An 18,590-nucleotide genomic window follows, 5' to 3' on the forward strand; every position below is an offset into this window, starting at 1 on the left:
CTGGAATACTGTGTGCAGTTTTGGTCTCCTTATCTGAGGAAGGATGTTCTTGCTATAGAGGGAGCGTAGCGGAGGTTTACCAGACTGATTCCTGGGGTGGTGGGACTGATATATGAGGAGAGATTGAGTCGGTTAGGATTATATTCGCTGGAGTTCAGAAGAATGGGGCGGGGTGGGGGGGGGGGATCTCATAGAAACCTATAAAATTCTAACAGGACTAGACAGGGTACATGCAGGAAGGACGTTCCCAATGGTGGGGGAGTCCAGAACCGGGGTCACAGTCTGAGGATACGGGGTAGACCATTTAGGACTGAGATGAGGAGAAATTTCTTCACCCAGAGAGTGGTGAGCCTGTGGGATTCGCTACCACAGAAAGTAGTCGAGCCAAAACATTGTATGTTTTCAAGAAGGAGTTAGATATAGTTCTTGGGGCAAAAGGGATCAAAGGATATGGGGAGAAAGCAGAAGCAGGCTATTGAGTTGGATGATCAGCCATGATCATAGTGAATGGCCGAGCAGGCTCGAAGGGCCAAATGGCCTATTCCTGCTCCTATTTTCTATGTTTCTATGTTATGATAATCACACTTTAGGAAGGATGTGAGGGTCCTTGAGAGGGTGCAGAGGAGATTTACCAGGATGGTTCCAGGGATAGGGGATTCTAGTTACAAGGTTTGGTTGGAGAAGCCTGGGCTGGTCTCCTTGGACCAAAGGAGATTGAGGAGAGAATTGATAGGGGCGTATAAGATGATGACAGGTTTAGATAAGGTAGACAAGTAAAGGCTGTTCCCATTAGCTGATGGTACAAGGGCTAGGGGACACAAAATTAAGGTTTTGGGAAAGAGATTTAGGGGGAATGTGAGGAAGGGCCTTGGTGTACAGGGCATAATTTCAAAATTTGTGGATGATATGAAATTTGGAAGCATTCTGAACTGTGAGGAGGACAGTGTAAACCTTCAAAAAGATATAGAAAAGTTGGTGGAATGGGCAGAAATGTGGCAGACGAAGTACATGCAAAGAAATGTGAAGTGATTTATTTTGGTAGGAAGAATATAGAGAGTCAATATAAAATAAAAGGAACAGCACTAAAGAGGGCGCAGGAACAGAGGGACCTGGGCGTTAATGTGCATAAGTCAGTGAAGGTGGCAGAACAGGTTCAGAGAGCAGTTAATAAAGCATACAGTATCCTGGGCTTTATTAGTAGGGGCATAGAGTACAGGAGCAAGGAGGTTATGTTAAACTTGTGTAAGATACTAGCTGGGCCTCAACTGGAGTATTGAGAGAGCAAGAGCAGGGAGAGTGAGTGAGGGTGGAGAAAGAGGGAGAGCATGGAGTAAGAGAGGGTGGGGGCAGGGAGGAGAGAAAGAGAGTGCGCGCAAGAGAGTGGAGAGAGGGAGAGAGGGTGAGGGCAGGGATGATGAGATAATGAATATGCATTTCAATAGATACCCTAATGATCTTGTATTTATAGATGGTCCGTGTCAGAGTGCAGTATCCATAGATGTGTTGATTGGTGTCCAGGACTACAGAGGTCAGAGGCAGCTCTGTCTGACATTGTTGTTTCTGAATAGCTGTGTTACTCATCATTCCACGGTGATCAATAGACGCAGAAGAAGCTGGGAAATAAATTAACATGGGGAGCTCATTCAACATAAGTTAAGTAACATTGAATGTTTCAATACTAACCAGTCTCAATCACCATGCACAAGCCCAATACTGGCTCAACAGCTTGAATTTCTATAGGGCTAATCACTGGGAATGCAGAGAATGCATCAAAAAGGTTTTAAGGAGCATCTTAAAGGAGGAGAAAGAGGTAGAGGTGGAAGGACTTAAAGAGGAAATTCCAGAGCTTAGGGAACAACCAGCTAAATATATTTCCCCATTCTCCTTTTTCTAACAACTTTCTCCTGACCTGTGTTGACATCATGGGCAAGAATGTCACGAGCTCTGGTTTTCCTTGGGCACTTTACATAAGAGCACAAGAAACAGGGGCAGGAGTAGGCCACTCAGCCCCGCAAGCCTGTTCCATCATTCAATACCATCATAGCTGACCTGACTGCAGCCTTAACTCCACTTTCCTGCCTGCCCCCAGCCCATGACTTTCATGCCTGCCCCTATAATACTTGACTCCCTTGTAGATCAAAGTCTGTCTCACTCTGCCTTGAATATGTTCAGTGACTCCACTGCTCTCTGGGTAGAGAATTTCAAACACTGGCAACTCTCTGACAAAAGAAATTCCTCCTCATCTCTGTCTTAAAGGGGAGGGCCCTTATTTTAAAACTGTTCCCCTTGTTCTAGATTCCTCAACGCGAGGAAACATCTTCTCAACATCTACACTGTCAAGACCCCTCAGAATCTCCTATGTTTCAATAAAATCACCTCTCATTGTCCTAAACTCTAAGGAATATAGGTTGAACCTTTACTCATAGGACAACATTCCTCATCAGACAATTCAAAGGTGTCTCATGGCAAACGGTCAAACATGGGCAAAGCAACCTCCTGCTGATTACCACCTACCGTTCTCCCCCACCTCAGCTGATGAATCAGTGCTTCTCCATGTTAAAAACCACTTGGAGGGAGCACCAAGGGTAGCAAGGGGACAGAATGTACCCTGGTTGGGGACTTAAATATGCATCACCAAGAGTGGCTCAGTAGCACCATTACTGATCTGCTGCTCACTGGAATCACATGCTACCTTCCAATCTTATGTCACACCAGTGGGAAATCACACCAGTCTGAATCACGTTTGAAAAAGAGTGGCGTGTAGTGGTCGGACCTCGCTTCGCTCACAACTAAGAGGTGAGTGCTACATTTATATCCTACCTGCCACAGCGCTGTGCTGGTCTTGTTGCAATGCCAGTGGAACGCCATACTGCTGGGGGTGTAGGGTTGCACTGCTGCCAGTGGCTACCTCCATGGTCCAGAAGGACATGCTGGGGGAGTAGAGTTGGTCTGCTCTTGGTGGTGCCTCCGTACTACAGAAGGACAGCACTGCACAGTGGTACTCAGACAGGGCTGAACATTCAGACAGAGACCAGCATTTCAACCAGTGTGGGGGGGGGTTGGGGGTGGTTGGGGGTGGTGGGGCGGAGGATAATGGAAAAATGGCAATGAAAGGAGTAAGGGGAGGGGGAACACACCGGGGGAAAAAGGGATAGGAAGGTATTGAAAGGGGCTGAGGGAAGGGGGAGTGATGGATGGCAGAGGGGAAGTAAGCTCTGCAAGAAGGTGAAGGAGGAGGGGGTACGATGGCAGGCAGAGGGGAGGCCAAGGCGGGGGGGGAAGCTGGAGCCCGACAAGGGAAACAGAGATGCTAACAAACAAGGGGGTGGATGGAATACCACATGTATAAATGGGAGGGGATGCACGGAGTTTCAGGAATAGAAAATTTGGGGAGTGGGGGAGTGGACATTTGCTGCACACGAGGGATGAATTGCACTGAAACTCATGAAGACAGAGATGTGGGAAAAGAGACAGTGTAGTGTTCAGTCATGAGGGCAATGTTATTTTTTATTCATTCATGGGATGTGGGTATCACTGGCTAGGCCAGCATTTATTGCCCATCCCTAATTGCCCTTGAGAAGGTGGTGGTGAGCTGCCTTCTTGAACCGCTGCAGACCATGTGGTGTAGGAACACCCACAGTGCTGTTGGGGAGGGAGTTCCAGGATTTTGTCCCAGCGACAGAGAAGGAATGGTGATATATTTCAAAGTCAGGATGGTGAGTCGCTTGGATGGAAACTTCCAGTGTTCATGTATCTGCTGCCCTTGTCCTTCTATATGGTAGCAGTCTATCTAAGAAGGTTTGGAAAGTGCTGTCTAATAAGCCTTGGTGAATTCCTGCAGTGCATCTTGTAGATAGTACACACTGCTGCCACTGTGTGTTGGCGGTGGAGGGAGTGAATGTTTGTGGATGGGGTGCCAATCAAGTGGACTGCTTTGTCCTGGATGGTGCCAAGCTTCTTGAGTGTTGTGGGAGCTGCACTCATCCTGGGGAGTATTCCATCACATTCCTGACTTGTGCCTTGTAGATGGTGGACAGGCTTTGGGGAGTCAGGAGGTGAGTTACTCACCGTAGGATTTCTAGCCCCTGACCTGATCTTGTAGACACAGTATTTATATGGCTAGTCCAGTTCAGTTTCTGGTCAACGTAACCCCCAGGATGTTGATAATGAAGGATTCAGCAATGGTGATGTCAAGGGGAGATGATTGTATTCTATCTTGTTGGAGATGGTCATTGCCTGGCACTTGTGTGGCATTAATGTTACTTGCCACTTAACAGCCCAAGCCTGGATATTGTCCAGGTCTTGCTGCATTTGAACGTGGACTGCTTCAGTATGTAAGGAGTCGAGAATGGTGCTCATTGTGCAATCATCGGTGAACATCTCCACTTCTGACATCATGATGGAAGGAAGGTCATGGATGAAGCAGCTGAAGGTGGTTGGGCCTAGGATACTACCCTGAGGAACTCCTGCAGCAATGTCCTGGAACTGAGATGATTGACCTCCAACAACCACAACCACCTTCCTTTGTCCGAGATATGACTCCAACCAGTGGAGAGTTTTCCCCTGATTCCCACTGACTCAGTTTTGCTAGGGCCCCTTGATGCCACACTCAGTAAAATGCTGCCTTGATGTCAAAGGCAGTCACTCTCATCTTGCCCCTGGAGTTAAGCTCCTTTGTCCATGTTTGAGCCAAGGCTTTATTCAGGTCAGGAGCTGAATGACCCTTTTGGAATGCTACCGAGGGTCAGTGAGCAGGTTATTGCTAAGTAAGTGCCGCTTGATAGCACTGTTGATGACCCCTTCCATCACTTTTATTGATGGTCGAGAGAATACTGATGGGGCGGTAATTGGCTAAGTTGGGTTTATATCACAGTATCACATTATCTTTACAGTGCCTGCCTCCACCACCCTTTCAAGAAGTTTGTTCCAGACTCCAACTGCCCTCTGGGTGAAAAAATGTTTCCTCACATCATAGTTACTCCTTTTGCCCATTATTTTGAATCTGTGCCCTCTAGTTCTTGATGTTCTCTTGAGTGGGAACAGTTTCTCACTATTTACCCTTTCCATACCCCTCAGGATCTTGAATACCTCTATCAAGTCTCTTCTCAGCCTTCTCTTCTCCAAGGAAAACAGTACCAACCTCTCAAATCTATCCTCATATAGCTACAGTTCTTTATCCTGGGAATCATTTATTTGTCCTGCTTTTTAGATTTTCCACATAGCTGGGTAGATGCCAGTGCTGTAGCTGTACTGGAACAGCTTGGTCAGAGGCGTGGCCAATGGTGAGCTCATTGAAAGTCAAAGTCCTTGGTCTGAGGCCAGCAAGTTGGAGTCATAGAGTAGAGTCACTCCTTGAGCTCACAGTCAGACTGAGAGAGTTTGGACTGTCCTTGGGATCTGTGGACCTCACAGTCAAGAGTGATAAAGAGGCAGTCCTGGGGTGCAGCGGGCTACAGGGTTATGCATGTCATGCAAGTTGTACATCTGCTCAGGTAGGAGCAAGGACTGTGTGCGCAAAAGAAATAATGCACAGCTTGGTCGTTTTTACAGTCCATGACCATTGGCTTTTCTGCTTCTGCACTGGTCTGCAGATGGGATGGTAATTTTTTTTATTCATTCACAGGATGTGGACTTTGCTGGCTCGGCCAGCATTTATTGCCCATCTCTAGTTGCCCTTGAGAAGGTGGTGGTGAGCTGCCTTCTTGAACTGTTGAAGTCCATGTGATTTAGGTACACCCACAGTGCTGTTAGGAAGGGAGTTCCAGGATTTTGACCCAGCGACAGTGAAGGAACGGCGATATATTTCCAAGTCAGGATGGTGAGTTACTTGGGGGGGGAACTTCCAGGTGGTGGTGTTCCCATCTATCTGCTGCCCTTGTCCTTCTAGATGGTAGTGGTCGTAGGTTTGGAAGGTGCCATCTAAGGAGTCTTGGTGAATTTCTGCAGTACATCTTGTAGATGGTACACACTGCTGCTACTGTGTGTCGCTGGTGGAGGGAATGAATATTTACGGATGTGGTGCCAATCAAGCGGGCTACTTTGTCCTGATTATGGGAAGCATCTGCAGCCCATATTTGGGGAACACATAATAAAGGCGGGGGTGGGGGTATGTGGGGGCGGGGTCTCCTCTGTAGGTGATCGTGCACACAGCCTCTAGATGGGGAAGGTAGGAGGTCCACATGGGGCATGGGCACGTCAACAGTGATGGGTTCAGGGAGGAGGGTGGGAATGTCGACCACAACAACAATGGGATCCAGTATTGCTGGGGAAGGCTGGAAAATAACAGGAGGGAGCTCCACCTTCACATTGTGAGGTTCCAGGTAAATACCTGGGACACAGGCAGTGAGAGAGGGAGCATCGAATCTGATCTTGAAGTCATAGTAGAGAACCACCATCTTGAACTCTCAAAGTAATGGCGTAGTTATAAATCAAAAGTAGAAGTGCATGTATGAGTCACTGGTTTAACATCACAGTCAATGCATTTCAACATTAACACACAGGAATGTGAAGTTTGGGAATTAAGTAGGCACAGATGCTGCATATATGGCATCTCATCAATAAAAGACTCTCATGCACTTTCCAGAATTGGCATTAATAATGGCCCAAAGGGCATCCAGTCATTAATCAAGAGCAACTTATTGTTAACGAATATGCCAGATCTGAGTTAGGTCAGGTCGCACGTGTCATTCAAACCTTCTTCTCTCTGTGTGGGATTCAGATGTTACATCTCATGGATGGCACCTTGGTTGCCTTGATGTGTATGTGAGTGCCTCAGATACAAGGCTGCATCAGTGACAAGGCTAGTAGGATAGAAGCCACAATAGACCAATACAGTTGCTTTTTGTTCAAGATTGTGAGCTTCACTGTTTTCAAATATTATGCATTAATCTATTCAACCTATCATTTCAGAGAGGAGCACAAAACAGTTATGGATCCAGGGCTCAATGCTGCCTTTTTCAGGGTTCTAATACAATGGAGGAGGTGAAGAAGGGACAAGTGATGCCGAGCACAGCTTCAGGAGGAGGCCCCGCCTGAGGTCCAGGGTTCAGGGGAGCCACAGCAACAACATCAGGATCAGGAGGATAGAACCAGGGCACAGAGGAGACTCGCTAGACCAAAGGTCTACTGAAGAAGACTCCGTGCATGTCTGAGCTTGGTGGATCACATCTGCCACATTCTTCGGGAGGACCTAACGCCCTGTGGAGTCTGAGGCTATCCCCTTCAGTGGCCTTGAAGGTGACCACCGCGCTCAAATTCTTTTCCTTTCCTGTGGTTCCAGGGATCGACAGGATCGACACAGAGATGTATCAAGGAGGTCACAGATGTCCTCTACAGCAAGGCACATCACTATGTGAGGTTTATACTTGATGAAGATAGCCAGGCTGCGAGATTCACTAGCTTTGCATCTATCTCAGGCTTCCCAAGAGTTCAGGGTGCAATCAACTACACCCATGTGGCTTTAAGGGCTCCATGGCAGCAGCCCCTAATGTTTATCAAGCGTAACAGCTTTCATTCCATCAATGTTCAGCTGGTGTGTGATCATCGGTAGCACATAATGCATATTTGTGTCAGGTACCCTGGGAGTTGCCATGACTCATACATCTTGGGTCACTCCCAGGTGCCTCAGATATTCGAAGGTCCTGAGTATACTGCACCTTTCCCCCCAAGCCTTTATCCAATGTATTTCAAGTTATTCTAGTTTACCCCATGTGTTTACATTATTATTACTTCCCCATCCGCCCCCTTCAAGTCTCTGAGTTCTTAGGTTTCGATGCTTATAACCCTTCCATATTTCATTCATACTACTGTCAGATGAGTGATAGGCTCTGCTGTCGCAGGTAGACTCTGTTGATTTGGAGGTTGTTCTGGCTTCTGGGTATCTTTTTATCCTCTTTTTCTATTGCTCAGTATTGAACTGCTCTGTCGATTTGGCAGTTGTGGTGACGGGTGGTTGTTGTTCCATCCCGTTTCTTGCGGGGTGGGTTAATGTTGTGCTCACCTGCCTATCATTTTTTCTTCTTCTTCTTTCGTCATGTGGGTCGTCGCTATGACAGAAGATGGCCTTTTCTGTTATGAGGATATGGTTTTTCAGTAAGCTCACCTTTGTGTTTGACTGTGTGATGTGCTGTCGGCAATCTACTGCCACTACTTGATTCCAGCATCGTCTGGAATCTGGCCGGAGTTTCAGCGTTTGTTCTGTGGTCGCAGTGTTGACCTCATCAACAGTCGGTGGAGCCGGAGGTTGAGGCTCTTCTGGTTGTTGGTTGCTCTCTTGTCTATCCTCCACTGGAGGCGTCATGGTAACCATCTGAATGGTTGGCCGGTCTGACCAATGAGGGCTTTCTGGCACCTGTAACAAAAATGGACAATCCTGCTCTGCAAAAAGAGAGGACAGTTCAGAGGTGAAGTTCCAGTCAGGATACTCTTTCTTGTTTGAGCTCTCGGGAACGTGTAATTTATAACAGTGATTGTCTTGACATCTTCTGCCATTTTCAGGGCTATACAGACATCTCTGCTCAAGAGAGAAAAAGACTGGTTGCAGATGATGTACATCAGTTCGAAGATTTGTTTGCTGCCATACCTTGGTGGTTCCAGAATCTTGCCTATGACTGGAAGTTGGATTCCTCCAGGCCCATGGAGTGGTGTGTCTGTTTTTCAAAAACCAGAAGTCTCTCAGACATGGTTCTTTGTCCATTAGGACCATAACACTGGCTCCCGTGTCCAATTTAAAGTTTGTGAGATGGCCATTAACTGAAATGTCCATATTCCAATAAGAAAATCCTGGATCTTTGACCTCACCCAAGAAGCATGGCTATACAGAACTTACGCATTGCTGAAAAAGGACATTTTGTCGAAGCTTTTTATCTTGCACTCATCAAGACAATCACAAGAATACCAATGTCAGGGGAAGCAAACAGTGTAAAGTTGTTGCTTCCCGACATTGGTATACTTGTGATTGTCCTGATGAGTGCAAGACCAAAAGCTTCGACAAAATGCCTTTTTTCAGCAATAGGCATGGCTGTGTCTCCTCTTGGTGTGCAGTCTCGACCTCATGAATCATCTTTGGATCTTCTGTACATTTAGATGTTTTGGCTTTGCACAGTTTGCTGCAGTGTCTAATTCTGTTACATTGAAAATATTGGGCTGAAATTGCAGGACATTGATCTCGCCTGTGGAGGCACTTTGCTCCACAGTGCTTCTACTGGTCGATTAGGGTATTGCTTTCCTTGGCCTGGAGAGTCCCTGTTTCTGTGCTGTTTAACTAACTGGACTGTGGGGTTTCCTTTGTACCACAGTTTACTCTCTCCTCTTAAAATGGACCTGTGCTGCGCACGGAGTTAAGACTGCCTAAAAATTTGGATAGTTTTCTCGGGGGTTAGATCTTGTTTCGCTTGCAAAAGGTCTAAGAGTGCTTCATCTGGTACTCCTATAAATGATATCCCTGATAAGTTCAGATATTAGGTCTCGTGATTGGCAGCCTTCAGCCATCTTGTGCAGGTCATTAATGAATGAGTCGACAGGTTCTCCTGGCTGGTGGACACGCTTATTAAATATAGCCCTTTCAAGGATTTTGTTACTTCTTAGGTTAAAATAAACATCAAATGATTTTAGTACTTTTTGAAATTTAGCAGATGATTAGTTGATTCCTTGTCTAGCAATAGTGTCATCCATTAGCTGGCCCACCGAATGAAGCGGCGTGTTAACTCTCGGCGTGTTCAGCTTTTGTCCTTTTATCCAGACCTGAAACAATCATTTATTGAAGGGATCTTTTTCTTCAAATTATGTGATTAATCTGGGCTGTTGATCTGGAAGATCAATCTGATCTGACCAAATTGATCTGGAAGAGTGGGGTTCTGGTCCATAGTTAAAAAAATTAAAGTGTACGTTCACCTTTAAGAAGTTGCTGAAATTCAAGATGGTGCCGCTGTTCGTTTGAAGACAAAGGGTTCACCCGTGCTCAACGGTTTTGGCAGGCTCCTGCTGCAATGACGCTCGCGCTCAGCTTTGAAAAAATTTTAAACAATGGCTGTTCAGATCGACTGGCTGCAGACTTCCATTTCAGTGCTATGCTTCAGGGTCGTGAAAGCTTTGAATCCTGGTCATTAAGGCTGATTCTTTAGTCGCGACTCCTTTGAATCAATTAATCACATTTTTTTTTTACTTTTTGGAGCAAGTATGGGCGCCACATGCCCAGGTGTGGACTCAGGGATCTGGTTTTTCCAACAGAGTTTTTAAATGGCAATTCTGAGCACTGAACTATTTAAAAGTTTCTCAGGAATCGCTGCATCCTGAAACCCAAAAGTTTCAGCTCACCCCTGCTAGGTCTGCTGACTCTGCACTCTGAGAATTGAAGTTGGACTTCCAAGAAATCCCACGGAGTCTTCTGCTACAGTGACAAATTTTAAACGTCTGCCTTCAGCTTCCAAGCCTTCCTTTGGAGCTTTGCCCTGGCAATTTTTCTCTGAATGTCTGCTTCTTGAGCTTCAAGTCAGAATGCTTCTTTGAATTTTTCTTTCATCTTGCAGGATTTATTTTTCTCTGCATTTTTTGCGAGATTTTGGGTTTTTTCCATTCACTGCTGCCATGTTGTAGGGTGTTGGATGCCATTCGGTAGAAGTTAATGGAGTCCTGGTAGTCTTAAGTAGGTTAACTGTCTGTATTTATTAACTACAAGAACTATGTACATATATACAATAAAGGGTTCAAGCTAGGAGCTGTCTCCATGCTTGCTTCTACACACGGCTCTGTCCAACACTACACTGACCCCTTAGGTGCAGGTTATGTGTTCTCTTACATCACTGTGTGAGCAGTACTGTGCTCAGTCCCATGTTAACCCTATATGTGCCAGAACCTTATACTACAAGCACCATCCAACATCCATCACGTTCCAGCAGGTGCTGCTGCTGAAGCAGAATCTGTGGCCAATTTCTTCCTCCTTAACACAGAAATATTGAGCCCAATATACATATATTTCCAGCTATATGGACTACCATTTCCCTGGCTAGGAAACGTGCAACACAAAGGAGGAATTAAATCTGGGATCTACCTGCTCCCCACAGCCCCTTGCTGTATCTTACTCACTCGACAAACATACTGAGCCATCAAAGGAGCTTTTAATCTCATTCCCGCCCATTAATTAAATGAGAGTGCCTGTGATTTCAAAATACATACGGCTGGTGATTTGGTCACTGCTGCTTCTCCTGGTCACAGGAAATCTGCAGTGTAAATTTCCTCTGGGGTATCTCCCAAACAACCGTGGAAATTCTGTTTTGGTGACGGTTCGCTAACCTCCCTCTAAAGCCACAGCACACCATTAAGCAAAAAACAACCTGCCCTGCTGAGGAAATTCCCAGTGCAGATGTTTAAAACCAGCATCAGACATTTCCCCAGTAGGCCTGTGTCTTGTCACAGAGAATGCCCTCATATCCTGCACCTGCCTGAATGGGAATGAATAAATTTAAATGTGTCCTCAAAAGACAGGCAGGATGGAAAAAGGGGAGAGGCAGTCCTGATAATAAAGGATGACATATATGGACATAAGTGAGAAAGGATCTTGACGCAGCAAACCAGGAAATAGAATCAGTATGGGTAGAGATTAGGGATAGCAAGGGTTAAAAAATGCTGGTGGAAGTAGTTTATAGCCCGTAACAGTAGTTTATAAGCCCCCTAACAGTAGTTATAATGTTAGACAAAGCTTTAAAGAAGAAATGATTGGAGTTTGTAACAAAGGCAATGTAATAGTAGGGATTTTAATCTTCATATAGAATGGACCAATCAAATTGGCAAAGGTAGTCTGGAAGATGAGTTTGTAGAATGCTTTTGTGACAACTTCCTGGAGCAATATATTGTAGAACTAACTAGGGATAAAGCTATTTTAGATCTAAAATTGTGGAATGAGGCAGGGTTAATTAGTAATGTCAGCATAAAAGAAATAGTGATCATAATACAATTGGATTCCACATTAAGTTTGAAAATTACATACTCCAATCATAAACAAGAATCTTAAACTTAAACAAAGCCAATTTACCTCTTGAATCTTATTGACCGGTGCCAATTAGCTCGTGGCTCAGGTAGTAATCTGGAGATTATTACCTTTTTGGTTCTACTTTTTAATTTAGCCCATAGCTGCTTGTATTCCCTCAGCAGAACCTCTTTCCTTGTTCTATCTATATTGTTGGTACCTACGTGGACCACGACAACTGGATCTTTCCCCTCCCACTCCAAGTTCCTCTGCAGCCCAGATGAGATATCTTTAACCCTGGCACCAGCTTTCAGGACTCTCGATCCTGGCTACAGAGAACAGTATCTATTCCCCTAACTATGCTATCCCTGATTAGAACAACATTTGTAATTGTAACTACAATTTGTAATCAGCAAGCTGATAGTGCTGAATTAATGTGATAATTACAGTTCCCCACCATGTTCCCCATTCTGCCAATGAACCCTCAGTATTTACATACTCTCAACCAACTTTAAATGCTGCTAATTTGATCCTGAGGTTAACAATTAGTTCTGATGAAAAATCTTGCTACAGATGTTGCCTGACCTACTGAGTATTCCAGCATTTTCTATTTTTTATTAACTTGTGACTTTATTCTTTAATGAATTGGCAAGGAAGGGTTAATTCATTCACCAAATGGTTTGTGTGCATCTTAATGGGAGGATAACAGTGTAAATACTAACACAATCTGAACTGGTTCAGTAAATGATAATTAGATTGTGTTTTTAACAGATGTGGGCTCGGGGGTAAACTCTAGACAATTCCTAGTGCAGCTAAGAGTTAAGGTGAGGGCTTTTAAAGATTTACCCAGTATCCTGATAAATAGATTGTCAGAAGATGTAACGAGTGGTCTGCCACAGGGATCAGTGCTGGGACCTCAACTTTTTACAATTTATATAAATGTCTTGGATGAAGAGACCGAAGGTATGGTTGCTAAATTTGATGATGGCACAAAGATAGGTAGGAAAGTAAGTTGTGAAGAGGACATAAGGAGGCTTCAAAGGGATATTGATAGGTTAAGTGAGTGGGCAAATATCTGGCAAATGGAGTATAATGTGGAAAAATGTGAAATTGTCTAGTTTGGCAGGAAGAATAAAAAAGAAGCATATTGTCTAAATGGTGAGAGATTGCAGAGCTCTGAGATGCCGAGGGATTTGGGTATCCTAGCGCATAAATCACAAAAGGTTCGTATGCAGGTATCTGCTGATGTTTAGAAGAGTCAAGAGGCGATTTGATTGAAACAAATAAGATCCTGAGGGGTCTTGACGAGGTGGATCTAGAAAGGATATTTCCCCTTGTGGGAGGAACTAGAACTAGGAGTCATTATTTAAAAATAAGGGATTGCGCATTTAAAATATATATGAGGAGGAATTTTTTTCTCTCAGACGGTTGTCAGTCTTTGGAATTCCCTTTCTCAAAAAGAGGCGGAAGCAGAGTCTGAATACTTTTAAGGCAGAGCTAGACAGATTCTTGATAAGCAAGGTAGTGAAAGGTTATCGGGGGGAGGCAGGAACAATCCGATCAGCCACGATCTTATTGAATGGTGGAGCAGGCCCGAGGGGCCGAGTGGCCTATACTCCTGCTTCTAATTCGTTATGTCCGCAGGATGCTGAATGCAGTACTCTTATAAACTGTCCAGGTGTGGCTAGAATAAAGGAAGCAATCCCCGCTGATTAGAGGCAAACTCAGGTTACAGGAAAATAAATGGGTAACTGCAGAAGAAGATTTTTTTTCCTAATTGCTGGCTGAGTCAGCAGTCTTGGGTTTCTTTCCTACCTGAAGTTAGCTCTCCAGCAAGATCAAACTTAGTAAGCCGTGTGGCTCCGTGAGTTTTCTCGTCTCCAGCTTGACATGCCAGTGTCAGGCAATTCACAATCTTCTTTGACATGTGATATGCGAGAGAACACCCCATAATCTCACCTTTTACCTCTGTTGGGCAAGAGAACAAGGAAATAAGGTAAAAAAAGAAGTCATACGGACTCAAAACGTTAACTCTGTTTCTCTCTCCACAGATGCTGCCAGGCCTGTTGACTTTTTCCAGTATTTTCTGTTTTTATTAAGGAAATAAGGTAACAAGTTACAATGCCAAACCAGAGACACAATGCTCAATTAGAACTTGCTTAGGTACATCACAACACAGTCAGGAGGGAAAATCAACAATATCACACTGGTGCAGGTAAAACACCTTTTTCAGGCTGAGGTTTTATTCAGTATCTAACACCGTGTGGTAACTGTCTTGGAGTGTTTCATGGCGACAGTGTACAGGGAGCTTTGTACCTAACTCCATGCTTTACCTGCTCTGGGAATGTTTGATTGGGACAATGTAGAGGAAGCTTTACTCTGTATCGAGCCCCGTAATGTACCTGTCCTGGTAGTGTTTGATGGGGGCATGGGACAGTGTAGAGGGAGCTTTACTCTGTACCTAACCCCGTGCTCTATCCTGCTCTGGGGGTGTTTGATGGGGATAGTGTAGAGGGAGCTTTACACTGTATATAACCCCATGCTGTACCTGCCCTGGGAGTGTTTGACTGGGACAGTGTAGAGGGAGCTTTGCTCTGTATCTAACCTCATGCTGTACCCGTCCTAGTAGTGTTTGATGGGGACAGTGTAGAGGGAGCTTTACTCTGTATCTACCCCCTTGCTGTACCTGTCCTGGTAGTGTTTGATGGGGACAGTGTAGAGGGAGCTTTCCATCTGCTCCTAACCATATGTCAACATACATGCATACGTACATATATATATGTCAACAAGCTACTCCCCTTCTCAGGGAATGGTCTTTGACAATCCAGGGATAACTGAGGCTAACAAAGGCTTAGTCTTTTGTAAAAATGAACATTTTAGAACCTCAGGTGACAAACAGTTGCAGTCAGTTGAATTACCTGTATATCCGACGACTTTAAACTGCTTGGAGGGTTTGGCATTCACAAAGACCACATGTCCATCAGAGTATCCAACCATAAGGTACTGTCCCCCGTGGTCACATCTAAATGATCACAAAAACTATTAACTGAGAATTGGGAGCTCTGTGTAGTACAGAGGAGTGAGATTATTACAGATCCACTGTAATTATATAGGGGTGATATCATTACAGATCCATTGTAATTATAGAGGAATGATAACACTACAGATCTTTTATCATCATTGTGGGTCTTAGCTTCAGTTGTCCTTGGTTAAACTCAATAGAGACTGCTGGAGGCAAGGCTGTTGATAAACTTTATCTTTTATTGAACATTCTTCAAACTATATATGGGACAAAGTTGAGCACGAGGCTTCACACAGAACCATCCCTCAGGAAACTCTGTAGTCATGTAATCTTACATCACTGATGTAGACTGCCAATTAACATATTTAACATTAACCCTTTACACTCTCCCCCAGTCTCTGACTCTATTCAATACATTATTTACATTATCCTACATCTCCCTCTACGCACGCACCGCCACCCCCCCCCACCCCCCCCACCCCCCACCTCCCACCTCCCAACCTCCCCCACACCCCCACACAAAGTCTCTGCCCTCATCTCTGGTTCACAGAGATAGGCATTGCGGTAGTTTCACCAATCTGCCCAAATTTGTTCTCAGCTCTCTTGGAGGATGTATAGGATTTAAATTCTCCATGTTCTTTCTCAACTCAGTAGAATCATATGTGAATCATCCGAAAATACCAGCTCACTGTTCAGGTCATCTTCCTGATCTTCTGGGTAACTGGTCCATTCCATTGAAGGTCTTCTTCTTGTAGACACAAGTTCACTTCGGTTTCTTCTTACTATTTTCAGTCTCCACAAGCGAAGATCACAGATGTCATATTTTTTTCCAAAACCTAGCCTTCGCTATTTTGGTCATAAATTCATACTGACTCCCCTGCCTGGAGTTGTGGTAAGTTTTGTACTTTATGGCATTGATTATAGCTTCTGGTTTGATTTGCACAATACTCCTTCTCCCTTACTCTCTGTATCGTCCTTACACACATGCGTGCGGAAGAGCAGAAAATTGAGTTTGCAGTAGTCTTCCCATTAGAATTTGCTTGTAGCCAGACCATTCTGGTGGTAAGGAAAGGTAACTCAACAGTGCCAATTTGATATCGTCATTTTTCTTCAACAAAGCCTTTACCTTACTCCTCTTTTGGCCTCTCCATTAGCTTGCAGGTATCTGGGTGGGCTAGTTGTGTGGACAAACCCACAGGCTTCTGTGAACTGCTTAAAATATTCATTGGCAAACTGCGGGCAACTGTCTGAAATGATTAGGTCTGGAATGCCATACGTGGCAAAATTTATTTTAGTAACGTAACAACAGCTTCTGAGATGGGGCCATACAGATGCTTAACCTCAATCCCTCTGCAGTAATAGTCAGTAACTATGAGGAATGTCTTCCCTTTGAGCACAGAAAGATCCATACTGAGATGTTCCCACGGCCTGGACAGTAATGAGGATACCACAGGTATTGCAGTTTGAAATAATTTCTTCTAATAATTTTGAGATCCCTGGGCACCAGACAGAATTTTTCGATCTGGCATGGCACTTTGTATGCCCAGGTGTCCCTGGTGTATTCTCTGAAGGATCTCGAGTCTGAGGACTTTTGTTATAGCCAATCTCTCATCATAAATCAGCAAGTCGTCCGCGACACTAACATGCCTTAGTTGTTCGAAGTATTGTTTCGGGATGAGATTATTTGGAACGTATTCTGGCCATCCTTTCATGCAGTATTCCCGAATTTGAGTATATTCTTCAGCTGCTTTTTGTGCCTTTCAAATTTCATTTAGTCCCTGTTGCTATTAGAAATTTTGTGCTCAATGAAATATAGGACTTCACATCTTCGACAAAATTTATGCCCTCTTGTGCAGGCTTTTCAACAGGAAAGCGTGATAATGCGTCCGCTGTACATCTTTGTTTTACTCAGAAATGCTCGGTTGTAGCATCGAACCTCATCAATCTCAATCAAAATCTCTGCACTCTTGGTGGCATCTTTCCTAATTCTTTAGCATTTAATAACATAACAACTGTTTGTGGTCTGTCTCAACAGCAAACGTTAGGCCTGAGACAGGGGAATTTTCCGTGCCCATTGGCGTCGGGCGTCATGGTGGGAAGGCCAAAAATCAGTTTCATAACGTCGTGAAACCAGTTTGAAATCCGCTGCGCCCATCAATGGCGGGCCACGTTTCCCAGCGCTGCATGTCAGGAACTTCATTTTAATACATCTGCATATCATTAGAAGACCTGCTCACCAGAATCATCACCCCCTACACTGGATCATCCGAGCCCTCACGCCGACATGTTTCACAACAGCATTTATAAGGTGCGTACCTGGCGAGCTGCACTTTGAGGGGAACTCGGGGGTGAGTGCATAGTAACGTAGCACAGCACTTGCAAGGGCTGCCTGTTGGACCTCAACGCGCATTCAGATGAGGGCACAGGCAAGTTGCATTTTCCTTGCTGGCTGACAATGCGGTGCCGAGGCATGGGCTGCACTGCAGTTGAGATGAGTTGAGTGGGGGCATGGGCTGCACTGCAGTTGATGGTAGTGCTAACACGTGTGGGTGGGGAGAGGGTGGGGGAGGGGGTGGGGAGGGAAGCAGCCACGCATTAGGGAAGCCTTGTATAAAGTGACCATTCCTCCGCAGCTGAGACAGTTCAGGCACAGCCACATTGACATGCATGGAGTCGGGCCTCTAGCTTATCTGCCTACTCAAGCAATGCAGAGGCATGAAAGTGCTACCAAACACTCCAGAGCTTTTCACCCCTCAGGCACAAACTGAAAACTAATGAGTGTTTCAGCGGACTGCAGAACAATTGGACAATTGGGCACATTGTACAATCTCCTTGCTAATGCTGGCCATGGAGCAGTCACTGGTGGAGGTGCTCACAGCCCCTTGCAATGTCATCATCCTGGTTTGGACCAGTCTCCTCCATGGTTCAAGCTAACAGTGCAGCCTTGCAGTGCAGGTTAGGAGAATGCCTGCACCTGAGCTGAGGGCACAGCATGCAGTCCCATGGGCAAAGCTGACACCAATCGGTCAGGTGGAGGTGGGTGGGTTTCAGGCAGCCATGCAGCGCCCTAAACTCTGGCCATCCATACTGGTGGCCAGTACTCTTCGGATTGCGTTAAGGGGCCTTCACACTTAACCAGGACAGGTTCTTAATATATCCAAGCTAACCCATGCATCTCTCTCTTTCATCATGCAGGAGGAGTATATCAGGACTATGGAGCCTGGTGACCTAGCTGTATGCCTAATGACTTACAGAGAGTGGAGATGAAGGAGAAGAGAGTGATGAGACACTGGGCTGGACAGAGGGAGAAGCAGCATCCTCAGGAAGAAGGGGCAGCAGGGGCTCTTGCACACGCCACTGAAGAGCCACAGCGAGCCATTGCTGGTTGGCGCCTAGCTAGACCCAAGGTGTAAATACAGCACTTGTCATTCCTGTAGTGAACCAAGAACCAATGTTGACCAAGACTGTGCATGTTCAGGGAACTGGTCACATCTGCCACCTGCTGCAGGATTTGGTGCCATGGAGACATGTAGCCCACCACTGAAAATGACCACGGCACTCAATTTGTACACCAGTGGCTTCTTTCAGGGCTCCACAGGTGACCTC

General features: G+C 45.3%; 1 protein-coding gene across 2 annotated transcripts in view; it reads right to left on the reverse strand.

The window, feature by feature from the left end:
* Positions 1-18,590, reverse strand: part of cfap43 (cilia and flagella associated protein 43) — a 191,108-nt gene that overhangs the window by 101,131 nt on the left and 71,387 nt on the right. For both annotated transcript variants that reach the window (XM_078564994.1, XM_078564996.1), the window contains 3 exons: positions 14,881-14,984; positions 13,778-13,930; positions 1,447-1,613 (listed from right to left, as the gene is read on the reverse strand). In XM_078564994.1, coding sequence (XP_078421120.1) covers positions 1,447-1,613; positions 13,778-13,930; positions 14,881-14,984 — 424 coding nt within the window. The remainder of the gene's footprint in view (positions 1-1,446; positions 1,614-13,777; positions 13,931-14,880; positions 14,985-18,590) is intronic.

The sequence above is a fragment of the Cetorhinus maximus genome, chromosome 20 (assembly GCF_964194155.1).
Source record: "Cetorhinus maximus chromosome 20, sCetMax3.hap1.1, whole genome shotgun sequence".
Lineage (NCBI taxonomy): Eukaryota > Metazoa > Chordata > Chondrichthyes > Lamniformes > Cetorhinidae > Cetorhinus > Cetorhinus maximus.